At 42.5% G+C, this 21,137-nt stretch overlaps 1 protein-coding gene across 13 annotated transcripts in view; it reads right to left on the reverse strand.

Annotated features, from left to right (window-relative positions):
• The window catches only part of REPS2 (RALBP1 associated Eps domain containing 2), a 213,779-nt gene extending 203,296 nt beyond the window's left edge, over positions 1–10,483 (reverse strand). For all 13 annotated transcript variants that reach the window (XM_084790161.1, XM_084790163.1, XM_084790171.1 and 10 more), the window contains exon 1: positions 10,117–10,483. In XM_084790161.1, the coding sequence (XP_084646287.1) occupies positions 10,117–10,350 (234 nt within the window). In that variant the 5' untranslated portion in view covers positions 10,351–10,483. The remainder of the gene's footprint in view (positions 1–10,116) is intronic.
• Between the last annotated feature and the right edge of the window lie 10,654 nt (positions 10,484–21,137).

The raw sequence follows: 21,137 nt of genomic DNA on the forward strand, positions 1-21,137 counted from the left end.
GAGATCAAGAAATGAAAACAAAACAAAAAGGAAAGCAAAAAAAGAAACCACATATTGTATTTCTCAGTTTGGCATATTTTTCTTACCATACTGATTTCCAGTTCCATCCATTTTCCTGCAAATGTCACAATTGCACTTCATTATAACTACGTAAAATCAAATTCCATTGTGTATATATGCCACATTTTCTCTACCCATTCACATGTAGGAGGGCACTTAGGCTGCTTCCAGTTCCTGGCTATTGTGAACAGTACAGCAGTAGCATGGACGTGCAATTAGCTCTGTGGTAGTCTGACTCAAGAGTTCTTTGTCTATATGTCCCAACTCTTACAAATCAGTTCTCAAGCACCATTACCCCACAGCCAATAAACAGCATGATATAGAAAACCATTGTCAGTCTTACCATGTAACCACAGGCTATATGTACCCTTCCCACTCATCTTAAACCACTCCATGCTCCCATCTCCTCCTGCCCACTCCCAGGCTCATTTCCTGAATATAAAACCTATCAAATATATGTCTAAGACTTGATTTACAATAATAGGAAAAAGGGAGCAAAATTAGAAATGTAGACTAATGGTGTTGAGTCTGAGTAGTTAAGTACACTGAGGTCTACTACATTATTGTATCTATTTGTTAGAGATTTTGTGGGTTTTGTTGTTGTTTTGGGGGGTATGTATCTGCTGACTCCTATTTGGCAAGAGGTCCTATAGCAAAAAAGAAACAAAGAACAAAAAGGAAAAGATATGGCCCAGGCTGCCCTAAAACTCAGAATCCCCCGCTTCTCATTGTTTTCAGCATTTCCCTACCAGCGTGCACCACCACAACCAACAAGATTTTGTGTTTTTTTAAAAAAATGACCCAGCCTGGTCTACAAAGCAAGTCCAGGACAGCCAAGGCTACACAGAGAAACCTTGTCTCAAAAACCAATAAATAAATAAATAAATAAAATAAAAAAGTGACATACAAGCAAGACGCAATGGCGCATGCCTGTGATCCCAGCACTCGGGAGGCAGAGGCAGGTGGATTGATGTGAGTTCAAGGCCAGCCTGGTCTACAGAGAGAGTCCAGGACAGCCAGGGCTACACAGAGAAACCCTGTCTCAAAACAAAAAAGTAACATACACAATGAAATTCTATTCAGCAGTTTAAAAAATAAAAATTTCAGGTAAATGGATATAACTGGACAATACTATATACTAAGTGAGGCAACCTAAACCCAGAAAGATAAATGCTACATATTCTCTCTCATATGTGGATTTTAACTCCAAATCTTCAGATCTGATTATATAACCCAAAGTAACTACAGAAGCCAAGAAAAGGGAAAGGGACCATGAGGGGATGCAGGAAGGAGCTCTAAATAGGGAGATAGGACCCAGTTGCTATGAAGGAGGAAAGAGAAATGGGGGCAGTGTTTAACTAGGGAGGAATAAAGGAGAGTGGTACAGTGGGAAAGGAAGGCAGGGGCGATAACACTAAGCCATGAGAAAACATTTTATAGGCTTACTTAAAATATGTACTCTAGCAGCCAGGCGTGGTGGCACATGCCTTTAATTCCAGCATTTGGGAGGCAGAGGCAGGGGGATCTCTGTAAGTTTGAGACCAGCCTGGTCTACAAGAGTCCAGGACAGCCAAGATGACACAGAGAAACCCTGTCTCGAAAAACAAAACAAAACAAACAAATATATATACTCTATATAGATATGAGTATATACAGGTACACACGCAGAGAAAGACAGAGACAAAGAGATAGGGAAAGACAGACAGAGAGACCATTTAGGTGAAGTTGTGCTACACGGAGTGGTAATGCTCCCTGCCAGAGCCATAGACTCTAACAAAAACCCCAGTATCAAGCATGAAAATCCTCCTTTCTAGTTGTTGGTTAGAGAAATCCAAGGAACCTCCCTAAACAATAAAGTCTGTTGCTATTGCCCTTGTATGCCTCCTAGAAGGTGAAGATAAATCCCATCGCTGAAAACATGAGCTGAATCTGATGAGAAAGCCTCTCCTCCCCCACCAGGACTAGCTTTCATAGTATCAGAAGGTGCTCGGTAGGCTGCCAAGGGAGGAAAAAGAGAAATCAATAGTCCTAGCCATCTGTAAAGCCTCCGAACCACAACAATAACCCGCCTAGCAAGGTTTCACCAATGGTGCAATAGCAGAACTTTCATCTTGGAGGTAACCAACAGCTGTCTAACTGGACTTAAGGAATGCGCAATAAGAACAGTTTCTTGCCTGGTACTGTTAAACAACTATCCAGGGCTGGAGAGGTCACAGACCCTGGGCAACAACCTATTGCTGCCACTTTTCCTAAACCAATGTAATTTCTAGCTCTGTCTACATATTTACCCTTATGCTTACAGGTAAGTGTAGCTCTCACACTCAGCAAAGCCGCTTCTTTTGCAAAAGACAGAGCATGTACTGCAGAGATCCACAACTGATCAAAACGCAGAGAGTAACAAGCACAAGGTACCAGCTCAATTTGGTACAACTATAACACAGTTCCTACACTTAAGGCTCAAGGAAAACTGAGGAAGACGAGGTAGAAAGAAAGACACAGCCATAGAATCAGGATACCTGCTGACAGACTTTCTCTTCTATATGAGATGAAAACTGCACCCATGAAATTTCAAGATTAGCCACAGATCCCAGGACTCAGGAGGCAGAGGCAGGCAGATCTCTGTGAGGTCGAGGCCAGCCAGGTCTACAAAGTGAGTCTAGAATAGCCAGGGCTATTACACAGAGAAACCCTGTCTCGGAAAAAAAAGAAAAAGAAAAGAAATCTCAAGGTTTTGATTGCATAAACAAGACCAATTGACATTCCGATGTGGATGGCAGAAATTCCACAAGGCCCCACCTCTAGATGAAGAGCTATAGGCAAGTAATGGCTGCTTAGAGAAAGCAAAAGCAGGAGAGAACCAGAGAAACCAAGAGTGACTGAGAGCAAGTGTGTGTGTGAGAGGGACAGGGAGACAGACAGGGAGAGAGACAGACAGACAGACAGACAGAGACACAGAGACACAGAGACACAGAGACAGAGACAGAGACAGAATCAGTTTTCTCCAGTAACAACCCCCTGATAGGTTATCTAATCCCAAGTGGTCAGCCCTAAGCACATATACATAAGAGCAACATTGAATAGACTCAGGTGTGTGTGTGTGTGTGTGTGTGTGTGTGTGTGTGTGTGTGTGTGTGTATGTCTGTGTGTGTAAAAGAATAATAAATAAGAGGTCATGTAGGGAGAAAGGGGGACATGGGAAGAGTTGGAGAGGGGGATGGAAATGATAAAGTTTTTAAATATAAATAAAAATGCCTAGTACCACAACAGTAACAGAATTGTACTCCAGTTTTCTGGACTGTTGTTTTTCTCTCTCTCTCTCTCTCTCTCTCTCTCTCTCTCTCTCTCTCTCTCTCTCTCTCTCTCTTCTCTCTCTCTCTCTCCTTTCCCTTTGACACAGTGTCTCACTGTATACCCACAGCTGGCCTGGAATTCACTATGAGGGCCAGGCTGACTTTGAACTCATATAGCTCCACCTGCCTCTGTCTCTTTAGTGCTGGGATTACAGGCATGTACCACTACAATTTTTTCTTAATGGCATGTACTGGATTTCTCTATAATTTTGTTCAAATGACTGCCTAACCTGGAAAAGCTGTTGCTGCTGCTATTGATGCATGACATATTAATATTACTAGTCATATGTATGCATGAGTGTGTGTGTATATGTGTGTGCATCTGAATTTTTGGAAACTTCAGCTGTGCTATCAACTCTGGGAAAAAGTACCCTAGTTTGCCAGGTTCAGTTGGCATTGCACAGAAATTAACAGACATATTTGTCCAGAAACATTAAACTTAGGGTTTTTTTTCATTTGTATAGGGATAATATACTATATTAAATACATAAGGACTTTTCTATGTGGATGTGATTACAGAAACTAAGAGTATCCTCTAAATAATAGAAAAAATGAAGGCCCAGTTAGATCCAAAGACCACTGACACATACATGAATATCAATGAGCATTCTATATGAGTAGAATGGAGTGTTTTCAATGTTTATGTGCATTTAGAACAATCTCCCGTGTGACATTGTGCATAAGTCAGGAAAGTCACCTACTTTCCTTTGGCATAAAGATCTCCGCACTATCACAATGATGACTCACTATAAGAGTGGGTAATAAAGTTTTCAAAAGGAAACAAGTGAACTGATGGGACATGTGTCAACAAGGACAAATTCCAAAAAAAATATAGCCATGAGAAGAAAAACAAGTTGCAGAAGGTTCTGAAAATACAATGTCCCATTTTAAACTGAAATAACACATAAAATATTTTGTTTTAGTGAATATATATATCACATACATACATATATGTAAAATAAAAGTAGAAAATAATTTTAAATCATGCACATTGAGGTTCTGTGTCACTATACAGATCAAATTGGCTTCAAACTTGCTATCCTCCTGCCTCAGCCTCCCCAGAGCTGGGCTTATAGGCATGCCTCCCATTGTACCATACTTCAAATATTCAAATATCCTTTTAACTGGACAATGCTTTGAATCTAAAGTTACCTTCACCTACTGGTTTGAGACCAGCCTGGACTACATAAGGTCTTGTCTTTAAAAAAAAAAAAACACTATTCCTAGCTGGGCATGGTGGCACACTCCTGTAATCCCAGCACTTGGGAGGCAGAGGCAGGAGGATCTCTGTGAGTTCGAGGCCAGCCTGGTCTACAAAACAAGTGCAGGACAGCAAGGCTACACAGAGAAACTCTGTCTCAAAATATTGTATTGTAATTTAGATTTTGTATATATGTGGGGAAGCACCTTAATACAGTACCCACAGAAGCCAAAAGGGGACATCAGATTCAATGGAGCAGGAGTTACAGGGGGTCATGAGCTACCCAAGATGGGTTCTGGGAACTAAACTTACCCAATGAAACAGCTGCCCTGCCCCTCATTTACGTTTTACTATGAACCACAACAGTAACCAGCATGACACAATTACCCCAAAGGTGCAGTAATGCTATTCATAACTTGGAGGTAACCAAAACAAGTCTATAATGGAACTTAAGGCCCACTCAACAAGAAGGAAATCATACCTGGTCCTGAAAACCTAACCAACTAACTACCCAGGATTAGTGGGATCTCAGATGAAAGCCTATAACCACAACTTTACTAAACCAACATAATTCCTAACTGCATTCTAAGTAGTTATCCTTATACCCACAGGCAATTGTAGCTCTCACACCTCATCAAAGAAACTTCACTTTGCTACAGATAGAGACCATTACAGAAAAACCACAACCAATCAAAATGCAGAGTTGTGAAGCCCAGTTCCAATGGATACATCTACAAAACACCCCCACACCAAACACTTTGTGATCATTGTAGAAGGGGGAGTGGGAAGACTGTAAGAACAAGAGGATCAGGGAGTTCACTGTGAGATCGTGTGTCCTAGTACTGTCAAAAGCTACATCCATAAACTCCCACCAACATGACGGCCTAAAGATGAGCTGAACAAAGACAACAACAATAGACATGCTAACACAGATGGGGAAAGGAACAAGAGGCCTTAATGCTATACAAAGAACAACACCAACTGAGAGATTCTGTGAGTGGGAGAAATAGTCTTCCTTAGGGAATAACATATCAATTGGCTATCTAACACCAAATGGTCAGCACTGAAAACATATACATATAGGTGACATTATACAGACTGATCAGGTTAGGTTTAGGAAGATGTGTGTATATACATATATGTGTATATGCATGTAACAACAATTAATTTTAAAAGAGGCTATGAAATTAAATGAGAGCAAGGACTAATATATGGGAGGGTTTGAAGGCAAAAAGAGGAAAAGGGAAATATTGTAATTATATTAATTCAAAAATAAAAATAATGTAAAATGTAAAATTCTAAGTAAATTTTTAAATAAATAAAATTTTAAATAAATAATTTTTAAATAAAATTTTAAATAAACATAATTTAAATTTTAAATATAGTTCTGGATAATAATCTCATAACAGGAAAAAGCTTTCCTGATAAGGATTCTGTTAGTTCCCTTTTACCTGTTGATTTCCTTAAGGATTAAGCAATTTCTTCAAAGTTTTTTTTATTTCAAATGAATGACTTGTGATGGCACACACCTGTAACCCCAGCACTTAGGAGGTAGTAGCAGGAGTTCAAGGTCAACTTTTGCTACATAAAGAATTTGAGGCCAGCTGGAGCTATGAGAGATCCTGAGTTGAAATTTTTTAGTGACTTCTCAAAGATGAGATTGAACACAGAGATTTTTAAAACATCCCTACTGAGCTAGAAATTTGGTTTAATGATTAAGAGCACCTGTTGCTCTTGCAGAGGCCCAGGGTTGAATTCCCAGCATCCACATGGCAGCTCACAACTGTCTGTAACTACAGATCCCAGGGAATCCCATACCCTTTTCTGACCTTGGTAGACACCAGGCATACGCATGGTGTACATATATGCACACAGGGAAAGCTCTCATACACATCTCACAACCTAGACAGGCTTCTTTACCTTAATACATTATCTGACAATCAGATATTACTTAATGGGATTTTCCCCCATTCAATTATTTCTCCTGATAGTATAGATTGAACTACATTTTATAACTAATCTTGATGTCCAAGAATGGCCTATCAAAAATAAAAATAGAGCTAGTGCATGCTTTTAGTCTGGGCACTTGGGAGGCAGAGGCAAACAAATCTCTGAGTTCAAGGACAGCCTGGTCTAAAAAGTGAGCTCCAGGACAGCCAGGACTACACAGAGAAACCCTATCTTGAAAGGCAAAAAAAGGAGGAGGAGGAGGAAGAGGAGGAGGAGGAGGAGAAGGAGGAGGAGGAAGAAGAAGAAGAAGAGAAAGAGAGAGAGGGAGAAAGAGAGAGAGAGAACTCAAATGTGGACAGAGTCTCCAGAGAATGACATCATCTAAAAAAATGGACATTATAAAGGAGTCTACAGGTTTGTTAATTCTTTGAGTCAAATATAAACTTTGTCACTTGGAGTTAGCTATTGTACACTCCAACTCTCCCAATGATTTAAGGACCTCCTACTGTGCCCCAGTCAAGGTTACACTCATCTCCCCAGAGTATCATCCAGAAAGCCAAACCTTTAATATATGGACCTTTAGGAGACTCTTCGCCAAAGCATAGCAAGTGTTGATGCTTTATATAGAAGAGATTTCATATACATAATTTATAATTATATAGGTATATAAATCTCATAAATAAGATTTTATACATACAATTTATAAGTATATACAAATATTTCTATATCAACTGGAGAAAAACCCTACATCAACTTTGCAGGCTTACTTCCAAAACAAAATGATGGATACAGTGGTTAATTTTATCCTTCAAAAAAACCCCACAATTATCTATTTTTATAGAACATTTATTTCTGGTTAGATTCTCTTCCTTTTTTTTTTTTTTTTTTTTTGTTGTTGTTGTTGTTATTGTTTTTTGAGACTGGGTCTTTCTATGTTAGCCTTAGTTGTCCTGGACTCGCTTTGTAGACAAGGCTGGCCTCGAACTCACAGCAATCCTACTGTGCTGGGATTAAAGGCATGAACCACCATACTGGCTTTCCTCCTTCGTAATAGATAATAATAATCATTTTTTAAGACAAAGACTCTTTGACCAGGCTGGCCTCAAATTAACTATATAGCTGAGGGTAACCTTGAACTTGTGACTCTTTTGCCTCTATCTCCTCAGTGCTGAGATTATAGCTGTGTGCCTCCATGGTTGTGCCATGATGGGGACTAAACCCAGTGTTTCATGCATGCTAGGCAAACACCCTACCAACTGAGCCAAAGCTCCAGCCCCGGGTTCCAGTTATCTTAATCCTATGCCTTGTTAAGAGGAAACCTGGCTGTTAACCATAGAAACTACCAGGTCTGGTTACTGTCTCGAGGATTTGAGCAGTTATACCTGTTGGGCCACTTAAATCTGAACTTACAGGTTCATGTTTAGAAAGAAAAGGGGGAAATTTTCTACATTTGTTTTAAAAGAACTAATACACTAGTGAGTTAAAACAAATGAAATTAGAAAGAGCACATGATGAAGGAGAAGAAAAAGAAGAAGAAGAAGAAGAAGAAGAAGAAGAAGAAGAAGAAGAAGAAGAAGAAGAAGAAGAAGAAGGGCAGATTGCTCTGAGTTCAAGGCCATCCTGGTCTACAAAGCAAGTCCAGGACAGCCAAGACTAACACAGACGGACCCTGTCTCAAAAAACTAAAAAAAAAAAAAAAAAGAAAAAAAAGGAAAGAACACACATAACATCAAAGTGATTACCTTCCTTAGTTCAGGATGATTTTAAATGTTAATTTTTACCGGTACCAAGAGTAGTGGGTTATTCTATTTGTTATGTTAGAGGGGGTGTGCTTTATCTCTCTGGGCTAAGCAAGGGAGACTAAAGCTCAGACTTACTACAAGCAATCTAGGAACAGCTCCTTTTGCTAACATCTGAAACCGTCTTTTGCATGCAGTATTTATTCCACTCTAAGTCTCTGTGCCTTGGGTTGTTTTTTTAATTTTATGTACTTCAAGGAAGCATCGGTTATCACACAGGAAAGCCGCCTCTCCAATTTCTGAGGAAACCTCAACCGAGTTTCATATGGCCCCTTCCTCTTATCACATTTGATTTATTACTGACCACCAAATAATCCTGGCCAGATGCATGGCCCAGTTATCTGGTGCACTGCCTTAAACGATTTAGTAAATGTATTATGCCCAGCAGTATCTTGAGGTCCTTGTAATAGCTACAGTTTGTTTCAGAACACTGACTTCCTCATCACTTTGTGCAACTCAACTGCTTAGCAGCTGTGGCTGAACTACCTTCTTATCAAGGAATTCTACAGGAGCAAACAGCCATGCTAAATTCTATGAATACTAATCATGTTCAGAAATCCTAAATACAAAAAGGTGAACCAAGTGGCTAAAATTATTCTCATAAACATATGAGCATATATGTATGCTCAAGCAGTATGAAACAGTCTTGAGTGACAAAAAAAGAAAGAAAGAAAGAAAGAAAGAAAGAAAGAAAGAAAGAAAGAAAGAAAGTCAGTCCCCACAAAGGAAAAGATATGGCACATGAACCATAAAACCCTCAGTATTCCCTAGGAACTACATTTTAAAGCACTGCTCAGCACTGTAAATATTCAGTTGTTGTTAATAACTTTCACACTATTGCTTTTTAAGTAAAGATTCCTATTTGGGCTTGCCATTAACATTATCATTACCATTTACTGCTGGTGACATCGAATGACAGACGAAAGGTTTAACAAGCAGTCTTTCTCCAAGCTTCAAGGAAAGCACAAACCAAAAACAGCACCTGCTGTGAATCATCTCTTCCTCCTTTCCAGGTATGGGGCAGACAGAAAGCTGTGACACCCTTTGTTTCATAACTTCATGTCAAAGTCAAGCAACAATAAGACGGGAAACTACAGCTGTAGACTTCTGAGTCCACCCCTGAACCCAAATGGGGAACTTACTTTGGACTTGATCAATGCTCTTCTCTTATTAGTCCCTGTTCTACATACAACTGGGCATTAAGGTTTTCCAGCTTCATAGTAATAATCAGAAAAGCGTTAGTGAACAAATATATGTATCAGGTACGTTGCATATCACAAATATAAAGAGAGGACAACATGTAGCCCTAGGCCCAGAGCCATACAGACACACACGTACACACCCTTCAAGTTCAAATCCCAGCAAGGCACCCCGAGAGTGAAGTCAACAAAGGGAGGGGCAGGAGCAAGGAACAGAGGTTAAAGCAGACAGCAGCCAAAACAAACATCACTTCCAGAACAGGGCAAACTTTGGGTCTGGGAGACTGTAGAACCCCCAGAAATGACAGGGGTGTCAGACTTTCTCAAGGGACGAAGAGTGCACCCAAGCACTGGGAGAGGAGGAGAGGAGCTGCAGAGGAGGCTGGTGCCCCTGGGGACAAGGGCGTCGCCGCCATCCTCGGCTGCAGAGCACCCTCCTCCTTTTGCCGCCCTGGCCGCCGCCCTCCAGATCCCCAAGAATAGTCATTGTTGCCCCATTCTTCCCATAGACACTGTCCCCACAGACCCGCGAAGGATAAAGGAGCGCAGAGACATACCTGGTGCAATGTCTCGGGTGGCAGCTGCGACGCTCGGAAAAGATCGGCCACCGGACCCGCGGCCGCAGTGGTAGTGCCAGGGGCGACCCTTGTAGCCTCGGGGAGCCCAGGTCCGGGGCCCCCGCTTGCAGCCCCTGCACAGCGCGCAAAGAGCTCAGAGTAGCACTGCTGCTCGCTATCGCTCAGCAGCAAGGGCGGCCCCGTGCCGCAGCCTCCGCCTGCCACCACCTCCATGGGGCCTTCTGTAGGGTCCTGGCCGAGCGCCTTCTCCAGCCGAGGTGCCGGTGCCTCCGCCAGGGCCACCACCGCCGCCTTGGCCTCCGAAGCCGCCGCCCCCACGCCCCGCAGCTGCAGCGCCACCGCTTCCTCCAAGCGCTCGCCGGCCCCGCCCCCCCGGGCTTGAATGTTGTGCCTCCTCCGTGCGGCACATGGAGACAGGCGCAATGCCGACCAATCACAGCTCAGGATCCCACCTGGGCCCCTCCCACAACTCCCGCCCCGCCCCGCCCCTTTGCCAGGTAAGGAACACAACTCCGCCCGCTGCCTTCCTAAGTGTTTCACCTGCTCTGCAGGCGGGCCCAGTGGGAAGAGCAGCTGCCAACGCCCCTCCAAGCTCACGCAGCTCCTGAGGGGCATCTTGGGCTTTCCACCCTGCCTAGCAAAGGAAATCTGGACACAAAAACAAGAACAACAGCGCTTTTCAGGGGATGGGAAAAAACTCAGATGTTTTCTCATTAAGAAGTCCCTAAGGGATGTGGTGTCCACTTAGAAAAGGGACAGGCACGAAGTTTTCCCTTCCTCTAAAACAGTACCACCTATGTCCTGAAAACCTAAAGAACAGAGATGCTCCGATGAACAGAGTCTCAGCGCCTCTTCAAAGCCTCAGGGTTAGGCCACTTTTTTTCAGGTATGGCTCAAATCTGGATTTGAGCCTTCCTATGAAATGACAGCAATTACTCTTAAGTCCTAGAGGAAAGAGGGGGAGGGAAAAGTCTCTTTTTGCAGATGTGAAGTGCATTCTGCTCCATTGCTCTACTGAAATCTGGGAAACAGTTGGTGGGAGGCACTATGTGGAAAAATGTATGCCTCTTAAGTCCTGAAAGTACTGACCTCTGTAACACAGTGTCCTCGCCCGCCTTCTGGAATGTTTTTTTTTTTAAGACTAGATCTTTCCTTAAAACATCTGGCTCTGAAGCCTGGCGTGGTGGTGCAGGCCTTTAATCCCAGCACTTGGGAGGCAGAGGCAGGCGGACCAGTTCTGAGGCCAGCCTGGTCTACAAAGTGAGTCTTAGGACAGCCAAGGCTACAACAGAGAAGCCCTGTCCCAAAAAAAACTTTTAAAAAAGCATCTGGCTCTGAAAACACTTTTTTGAGGGGAACAGGAAGACAAGCAAACTTTTAAAATTTTGTTCAAAATTTGTTGAAATTTCTACCAAGAAATCAACACTAGAACCCAGAACGTTAAAACCCCTGAGTGTTTTTTTCAAATGGCTCTTCTCCCAGCTGGCTATTGCTCTAGCCAAAGTTCTTTTTTTTTTCTTTTTTAAAATTTTAATTTATTATAATTTATTCAGATTACATCCCAATTGTTATCCCCTCGCTTTTATCTTCACATTCCCACCCTCACTCCCACTTCTGCCCTATTGCCCTCCCCTAGACCTCTGACAGAAGGGGACCTCCTCCCCAAACATATGGCCACAGCCTATAAGGTCTCATTAGAATAGCCTGCTTCACCTTCCCCTGTGTGCCTCCCAGCCTCCCCACCAAGGAGAAGTGATCAAATTGGGGCCACCAGAGTTCATGTCACAGGCAGTCCCTCCTCTCCACACAACCATGGAGCATGAGCTGTCCATTAGCTAGATCTGAACAGGGGGTCTAGGTTCACTGCGTGCATTGTCCTTGGTTGGTGCAACAGTTTGTGTAGGTCCCTCTAGGTCCAGATCTGCCAGCCTTGATGGTCTCCTTGTGGGGTTCCTGAACTCTCTGGGTCCTTTCATCTCCCCCTTCTTCAATACCATTCTCAGTGCTCCACCCAGAATCCCAGCATCTGTCCAGATCTTCTGATCCTCCACTGGGTGGTCTCTCGGAGGACATCTATGTTGGGCTAATATCCACTTATAAGTGAGTATATGCCATGCATCTTTCTGGGTCTCAGTTACCTCACTCAGGATGATCTTTTCTAGTTATATCTATTTGCCTGCAAATTTCGATTTTTCCTTGTTTTTAATAGCTTGGTAGTATTCCATTGTGTGAATATACCACAGTTTCTTTATCCATTCTTTGGTTGAGGGACAACTAGACCGTTTCCAGATTCTGACTATTACAAATAAAGCTGCTATGAACATAGTTGAGCAAATGCCCTTGTTGTGTGGTAGAGCATCTTTAGGGTATATTCCCAGGAGTGGTGTAGCAGGGTCCTGAGGTAGCCCTACTCTCAATTTTCTGAGAAAGCGCCATATTGATTTCCAAAGTGGTTGTACAAATTTGCACTCCTGCCAGCAATGGAGAAGTGCTCCCCTTTCTCCACATCCTCGCCAACATGTGCTATGACTTGAGTTGTTTTTTTTTCTAGCCAAACTTCTATGAAGAGAAAGCCTATGCCAAGTGTGGTGGCTCATATTTATAACCTTAACACTAGGAGGCTAGGGCAGAAGAATCACTGAAAATTTGAAACTACTCTAGGCTACATAGTGAGTTCCAAGTTAGCCTGCAAAAAGAAAAAAGTCTACAAAATAATATACTGGAAGAAAAGGGTCTGCCCCACAACAATTCTACAAATTTCAGTATATGTCTCGTGTGTTTGCATTTTTTCCCAAAAGAAAAATCTGGTTTTGGTATTGGTTTTGGTTTTTTGTTTGTTTGTTTTTGTTTTGTTTTTTTTTAGACAAGGTATCTCTACATAGCCCTGGCTGTCCTGGAATTCACTATGTAAACCAAGCTGGCCTCAAACTCACATAGATCTGCCTGTCTCTACTGCCCAAGTGCTAGGATTAAAGGCATGTAACCTCCTGGCCTCCAAAAGAAAAATCTTAAGTGTCATTGCTCTTGAGAAGAGCTGCACAAATGTACCCATTATACATGCATGCCTCAGGGCAAAACACTAGCCCAAAGAGGGGAAAACTTCATGGCTAAACAGTAATAAAACTCCCCTTTAGAGCTTGACCTGGTAGCACACGCCATTTTAAACCCAGAACTCAGGAGACAGAGACAAGCAGATCTCTGTAAGTTTGAAACCAGACTGGTCCACATAGTAAGTCCCAGGACAGCCAGTGCTACATGAGACACTGTCTTTTAAAAATCCACAGAGAGAGATGAGAGAGGAGAGAGAGAGAGATTTTAATTAAAAGCATGAGCCAGATGTGGCAAATACCTGTAATCCTAGCACTCCAAAGGCAAACCACCCAGAGCTACATTGCAAGACCTTTTTAATCCCAGTGCTCAAGAGGCAGAGACAGAAGGATCCCTGTGAGTTCAAGACCAGCCTGGTCTACAAAGGAAGTACAGGACAGCCAAGGCTAACACAGAGAGACCCTGTCTTGAAAAGAAGAAGAAGAAGAAGAACAGTAACAGCACAAACAGCAAAAACTAAAGACAAGGCCGGGCGTGGTGGCGCACGCCTTTAATCCCAGCACTCGGGAGGCAGAGGCAGGTGGATCGCTGTGAGTTCGAGGCCAGCCTGGTCTACAAAGCCAGTCCAGGACAGCCAAGGCTACACAGAGAAACCCTGTCTCAAAAAACCGGAAAAAAAAAAACAAAGACAACTCAAGAAATACCATCAATGATAATAAATACACTTTGATATTGTAGTCAACTAAAATAAGGACCAATGGAAGGAAGAAAAAAGAGGGAAAAAGTCCCAAGATGGGAAATGCCAATAAAAGAAAGGGGAAGAAGGAGATCAACATTAGAAAAAGAAATGTGTCAGCCTCAATTATGGCCACAGTTATACTTCCCTTTGGACCCTAGAGACATAAAATACAGAAGAACACCCCTGGTGAGGACATGACTCAGTAGCACTGCATTTGCCTAGCATGCGCCAAGCACAAGGATGACCCCCAATGCCAGAGAAGAAAAAGTAAAGGAGACTCAGACCAAGCATGCTAGCAACTAAATGAAGGAGTGAACTTCTAGACAAACTCCTATGTTAATACGCCTTTAGCCAGGCACAGTGGCGCACACTTGTAATCCCACCACTCAGGGAGGCAGAGGCAGGTGGATCTCTGTGACTTCAAGACCAACCTGGTCTACAAAATGAGTCCAGGACAGCCAAGGCTACACAGAAACCCTGTCTAGAAAAATTAAAATGTGTGTGTGCGGTGTGTGTGTGTGTGTGTGTATGCCTTCAAATTGGCTTGTCCTTTTTTTTCTTTTAAAGTTCATAAGAGTTAGCAAGAAATTCAAACATACCCAGAGGCATTCCTGTTATCTTTATAATGCAAACTGAACAAATCCAAAGGTGTTAACAGCCTTTTATAGCTTTTTGAATACTGGCTAAATGACCTCAAGCTAAGTACAACCAGAAATGTGTCTCTTCTCCTTGAACTAGCCCCTTAAGCTGAGATCTCACAACTTCAGCCAAAAACATGTTGTGAGATCTCAGCTTCCTGCTCCTACTGCCATGGCCTGCCATTTGCTTTCGTGTCTCCCCACCATGATGGGCTGTGTTGTTGTTATTATTGTTGCTGCTGTTGTTGTTTGGTATGGGTTTTTTTTTTTTTGTTTTTTTGAGACAGAGTTTCTCTGGGTAGCCTTGGCTGTCCTGGGCTTGCTTTGTAGACCAGGCTGAGCTCGAACTCACAGTGATCCCACCTGCCTCTGTTTCCCCCAGTGCTAGGAGTACAGGCTCCATGATGAACTCTTATGCTTTTTGAACCATAAGCCAAAATAAACTGTCTTTGGTAAGTTGCTTTTGGTCATGGCGATTTTATAACAGCAACAGAGAAATAACCAATACAGTCACTGTGTCCAGCAAGAAGGCATTTTATCTTCATTTGGCAGATTAAAATTGAATGTAGAACTGGTATGATTTGCTTAACTGGACACCGGATGTGGAGTTCCTTTCCTTCATTGCTCAAACCAATTCAATAAAGCTGACAAATATTTATCAAGCAGCAGGTGTTACAATGTGGATATGTAGGAAGCCTCACATCTTTGCCTATCAGTCTATGAGTGAAATAATCAGCATCTATTGGTAACGTAGGAGGTGCTCACTGTGTGTCTATCGGAGTATCTCAAAAATACCTTTAAAAATATACAAGGCATGTTGCTTTCAAGGAGTCAACAACCTCACTAGAAAAGGCAAAAACTAGCACAACAAACAAAAATAAGTGAGACAATATATAATTAAGTACTAAATTGTGTACCCCAGGCTAAGTGATGTGGAAGTTTGGAAATTAGAAAAAAAAATCTATGAACCAATGTTAACCCAAGAAGGCTCAACAACAAGATCGCTGTCTGCTGAGACTGAGTAGAACAGGGATGGGGCAACAGGGTGGGGAGGGGTGGGGGATGATCCGGGAAAGGGAGGCATGCCAGAGACTGGACAGCAAGAAAGCAATGAGTAAGGAGAAACAAACTGGGCCAGACGGGAGAGCAGCCTCTGATGCAAGCCTCCAGGATACAGGAGAGATCCGGGTCAACAAATGTGAAGGGCACATTGAGAAGGGATCCAACAATAGTAATACTTAAACTAGAAAACAATGGGGGGAAAGAGGCACTTTTAAAAGTGTTTTTACTAAGCCTGTCAGAGCTGCTCATGCCTGTAACTTGGGAGGCCAAAGCAGGCAGATCTTGTGAACTGGAGCTGAAGCCTGATTGATCTACGTTAAGAGTTCTAAGCCAGCTAGGGCTACTCAATAGTAGTAGTAGTAGTAGTAGCAGCAGCAGCAGTAGTAATATCTTTTTAAAGAAAAAAACTGTAGCCAGTGGTGGTGGCGCACACCTTTAATCCCAGCCAAGGATACACAGAGAAACCCTGTCGAAGAAGAAGAAGAAGAAGAAGAAGAAGAAGAAGAAGAAGAAGAAGAAGAAGAAGAAGAAGAAGAAGAAGAAGAAGAAAGAACAAACTTTAAAGATGGATGGAAGTTGAAGAAGTGCTCAATTTTTGATACCAAATAATCCTTGTTTGATTTTAACTTTTTCATCTTGCTAGTACCTCCCTCTACTCCAGAATGTAAACATGTTTGAGAGCTCTGTTTCCAAATTCAGGACTTCTCAAAACTTCTCAGGTAGAAGTGTGCTTTGTCGAGTCTCTCTGAGGTTCTGAGGTGAGAAAGGAAACAGACAGGGAAAATAAGAAACTGGATCATTGTCATGACAAACTTAAATTTCCATCCCAGCTCTGACAACAAGAGAGCTAATGGGGTCTGCACAGACCCCCTCCTAAATAGTTACTGTATGGCACTATTATGCCTTTCCAGTGAGAAATCACCTCAAGTACTTAGAGATCAATAAAGGAGGAGTCTTTAACAGTAGCACACAGCTGGCTCTGGCTAATGCCAAAAGAAGAACCTGTACAAAAATCCCCCTCATCTTCTTTTTTTTTTGGGGGGGGGGGCATTGGGTTTTTTGAGGCAGGGTTTCTCTATGTTGCCCTGGCTGTCCTGGACTCACTTTGTAGACCAGGCTGGCCTCACACTCACAATGATCCACCTGCCTGCCTCTGCCTCCCGAGTGCTGGGACTAAAGGCGTGCGCCACCACCACCTGGCTCAATTAAACATGTTTTACAGAGACAGAAAATTCCAAGGTTTTGTTGTTTGGACAAATGGGGAGATTTGCAATGAAAACATAGAATAACAGCTATCTGAGACAAACTAGTGCTGCTTTTTCTAGGCAGCTGTTATCCAGGGTCCCTATGCCTGTCCCTGGGAGAACGATGCTCATCCTGATAAGAGGAACTAGGGCTTAATTAGCTGTTGTCAGCAAGGGCTGCCTCCCTAAACTGCCTGGAAGAGGCAGTGCTCCTTCAGCTAAATTTTCCTTTTGTGTAACTTAATGCCTTCTAAGCAAGTTTATTGGTAAATATTTTATTACTTCCATTTCCCCTTTCCTTCTAAGCTCATAGGAAAACAGAAGAGTTGGAATTCTTAACCTCTCATCTGCCCTATAGGCTACCAATGACAATGGAATCAGAAGTCACTGTCTGTCCTGCTATTATGGCTTGTTTTCCTAAGATTAATGTACTAAATGTATCCCCAGTGAGGCAGTACTGAGGTGGTGTTAAGAGGTAAATCCTGCTGTAAGGTCACTAGGGTCATAGGGGCTCAACTCTCATGAATGGATTAATGCTAGTCTTAAGGAGTGGGCTGGGTCTTTCTTAAGGTACACCTACTGAATTAGTGTAATAATTACCAGGAAAGAGTATTAACAAAGAACAAGCCTGGTTCCTTAACCTCTCCACTGTGCATATTCATTCTCTCTCTCTCTCTCTCTCTCTCTCTCTCTCTCTCTCTCTCTCTCTCTCTCTCTCTCTCTCTCTCTGTCCATGATGTCATTCACTATATTGTGATGTGGGGTGGATCCACACAATCTTAGACTTTTGCCTCCAAAACTATACGCTAAAGAAGACTATCTTGTGGTGTGTGCCTTTAATCCCAGCACACGGGAGGCAGAGGCAGGCGGATCTCTGTGAGTTCGAGGCCAGCCTGGTCTACAAAGAGAGTCCAGGACAGCCAGGGCTACACAGAGAAACCCTGTCTCGAAAAAAGACTCTTTTCATTTGAGGTTTTGGTTTCTGCTTCTATTTTTATTGTTGTTGTTATTGTTTGCTTGCTTGCTTAATTGATTGCTTTGTTTTATTTTGGGCTTGGTATTTGATTTGTTTTGTTCTTGAAAAAAGTCTCACTATGTAGCCCAGGCTGTCCTCCAGCTTATACCCCTCTGGTATCAGGCATGCATCACCACATACAGAACCTGGCTTGAAAAAACTGCTTACCTTAGTTATTCAGCACTTTCGTCACCACAGAGTTGAGCAAGGACTGTGGTTAAATTGACAGAATCAAATGTTCTACAACTGTTCATGTTTCTGAAAAGGAGAGCATTCACAGAATGAGTCAGGGGAAGCCAATCTGCTATAGCAAACAGCCAAAAAGTCGTAATGGATAACAAAACCATTCTTTTTTTTTAAATTTCTTCACAGCCCAACATGAGTCCATATAAGGAGTGGTTTTGTAAAGCTCATTCAAGAACAATGCTGAAACCTCCATTTCCTAAGACCTCGGGTACTTATTGCTAGACCCTGTGCATCTAGCACCTATTTTTTAAAAAGCGTTCAGACATATGTAGCAGATGCACAGCTTGGTCATTTGGCTCACCCAACAACTGCTGTGGGGCCCTCTCTGTGTTACCTGCCTTGGGATCCTGTTCCCCTAACTGGGCTGCCTTGTCTGGCCTCCAGTGGGAGAGGATGTGCCTAGTTCAGCACCAACTTAGTGTGCCAGGGTGGGTTGGCACCCATGAGGAACCTCCCCTTTCTCTGAGGAGAAGACAGGAGACTGGGGGAAGAGGTGATGGGGGGGGACTAGAAGGAGACAGAATAAATTTAAAATAAAAATTTTAAAGTATTCAGGAACGTAGCAAAGGTAGAAATTTTTACACAGTGGAGTAACTGGCCAGCCCCAGAAGAGGCACAGATCACTTCTCCCTACGTTCCATTGGCTAGAAACAAGATATATAGCCATAACAAAGGGATTTCGAAAAATATAATCAAGCTGTATAATGAATGAGGAATGAAAACAGCGGGTTGGGTAGTACCTGACCAGTTTCTTTCCTAATTACCATGAGAAAAGCTATGGTAGTTAGCACCATTGGTTTCTCTGCCAAGATTCCCTTTACTAGGAATCTAAATGTCTGCTAATGGCCCACAGCTATTCTCATTACACGCTTGCTTTTTAACAAACTGAAGCCACTTGTAGGTAATACCCTTGCAGTTTCCATCCTCTGCAGAAAAAGCCCACTGGAACTGATTGGTTTCCATGAGTGGATATAGCGCTAGCCTATAATCAAAAAGGGCTGTAGCGGGCGAGCATGTGGGATTATCAGTGAAAGAGTATGTGGGGTTGTTTGCTTGGTTGTTTTGAGACTTTGTCTCACTTTGTAGCCTAGGCTGGCCTCCAAGCTGTTGTGGTTCTCCTCTTAGCCTTCCAAATGGTAGGATTACAGATGTGAGCTGCCACACCCAGGTTAAAGCACCGAGTGTGGGTTGGTAATGCTGAGGGGGATAATAGGTATAAGAGGGCTCATTTTATCATTCTGTGTGTTTTGTGATTTCTTAAATTTCACATAATAAAAAAAATTTTCAGTGATGCATGCTTTTAATCTCAGCACTCAGAGGACAGCGGGCAGAAGACCTCTGTGAGTCTGAGGCAAGCCTGGTCTACATAGTGCGTTCTAGACCAGCAAAGACTACAAAGTGAGACCCTGTCTCAAAAAAAAGTTTAAAATAAGTAAAAATAAAGTCTGAGCTGGGCATAGTGGCACACGCCTGTAATCCCAGTGCTCAGGGAGGCCTTGACTGTCCTGGATTCACTTTGTAGACCAGGCTAGCCTCGAACTCACAGCCATCCGCCTGCCTCTGCCTCCCAAGTGCTGGGATTAAAGGCATGTGCCACCACCACCAGGAGTATAATTTACTTCTTAAGTGCGATGATAGCTTAGGGTTTATGAAACACACATTCCAAGACATTTACAGGTGCATTCCCTATTATTTGCAAGTGAGGTGAAATGGTATGCTGAGTTTTCACTAAAATACTCAAGTACAAAAGAAAAGGTCAGGAAGAGATAGCTTGAAACAAAATCTGAAAGTAAGGACAATTGTTTTAGGTGAATAAAAGACAGAGGAAAGGACACTCCACTAGTCTCTAGAGTTTTGTACATATGCCAGGTGGTCTATACCTGTAATCCCAGCACTTAGGAAATTGAGGCAGGAGAATAGCATAAGCTAGAGACTGAAACCCGCTCTCCAAAAACAAAAAAAAAAAAAAGAAGTTAAATTTTTTCCATGCTTAAAAAAAATACTTTTTTGCGGGGGCTGCAGAGATGGCTCGGTGGTTAAGAGCACTGTCTGTTCTTCCAGAGGTCGTGAGTTCAATTCCCAGCAACCACATGGTGGCTCACAGCCATCTATAATGTGATCTGGTGCCCTCGTCTGGTGTGCAGGCACATATTTGGGCAGAATACTGTATAAATAATAAATAAATAAATCTTTTTTAAAAAACACTTTTTGCAATCCTAGCACTTGAGAGGTTGAGGCAGGAGGATCGGAATATCAAGGTCATCCTCTACTGCAGGGTGATTTAGAGGCCAGCCTGCCCTACTTGAGACTCTGTCTCAAAATTCTAAAGAAAAAGATGTATCAGCACACCTCCTGCAGGCTCATTTTTTCATTCCACTATGTATACCCTCGCTGAGACTCCTTATCGATATGGCTTTAACCATTTTGCTGAGGTATTTTGTTTGTTTGCCTGTTTAAGAACATGGCTTCATTATGTAGCCTAGGCTGGTCTCAAAACTCACACTGGGGGCTGGAGAGATGGCTCAGCGGTTAAGAGCACTGACTGCTCTTCCAGAGGTCCTGAGTTCAGTTCCCAGCAACCAAATGGTGGCTCACAACCATCTGTAATGTGATATGGTGCCCTCTTCTGGCCTGCAGGAGTTCATGCAGGCAGAGCACTGTATACATAATAATAAATAAATAAATAAATAAATAAATAAATAAATAAATAAATAAAAATAAAATAAAAACTCACACTGATCCTCCTCCTCAGTCTCCCAAGTGCAGAGATTACAAGGGATGACACAGGCCATTGTACCTGGCTCCCAACATGACTGAGAACTTTAATAAAACTAGAAATGGTAGACATAATCACAGTATGAAGAAAGTGTGCCTTTGTCTTAGAAACTAATGAAATATCTGGCAACTGGTCAAATTGTTTTCATTGTGTTAGAATACTAGTACGAAGAAAATTCAGCACATCTGATTGACAATGCCTGATTTCCTCTGGGACTGGGAGAAACAGAAGT

Source organism: Acomys minous (assembly GCF_964271855.1).
Source record: "Acomys minous genome assembly, chromosome: 7".
Classification (NCBI taxonomy): domain Eukaryota; kingdom Metazoa; phylum Chordata; class Mammalia; order Rodentia; family Muridae; genus Acomys; species Acomys minous.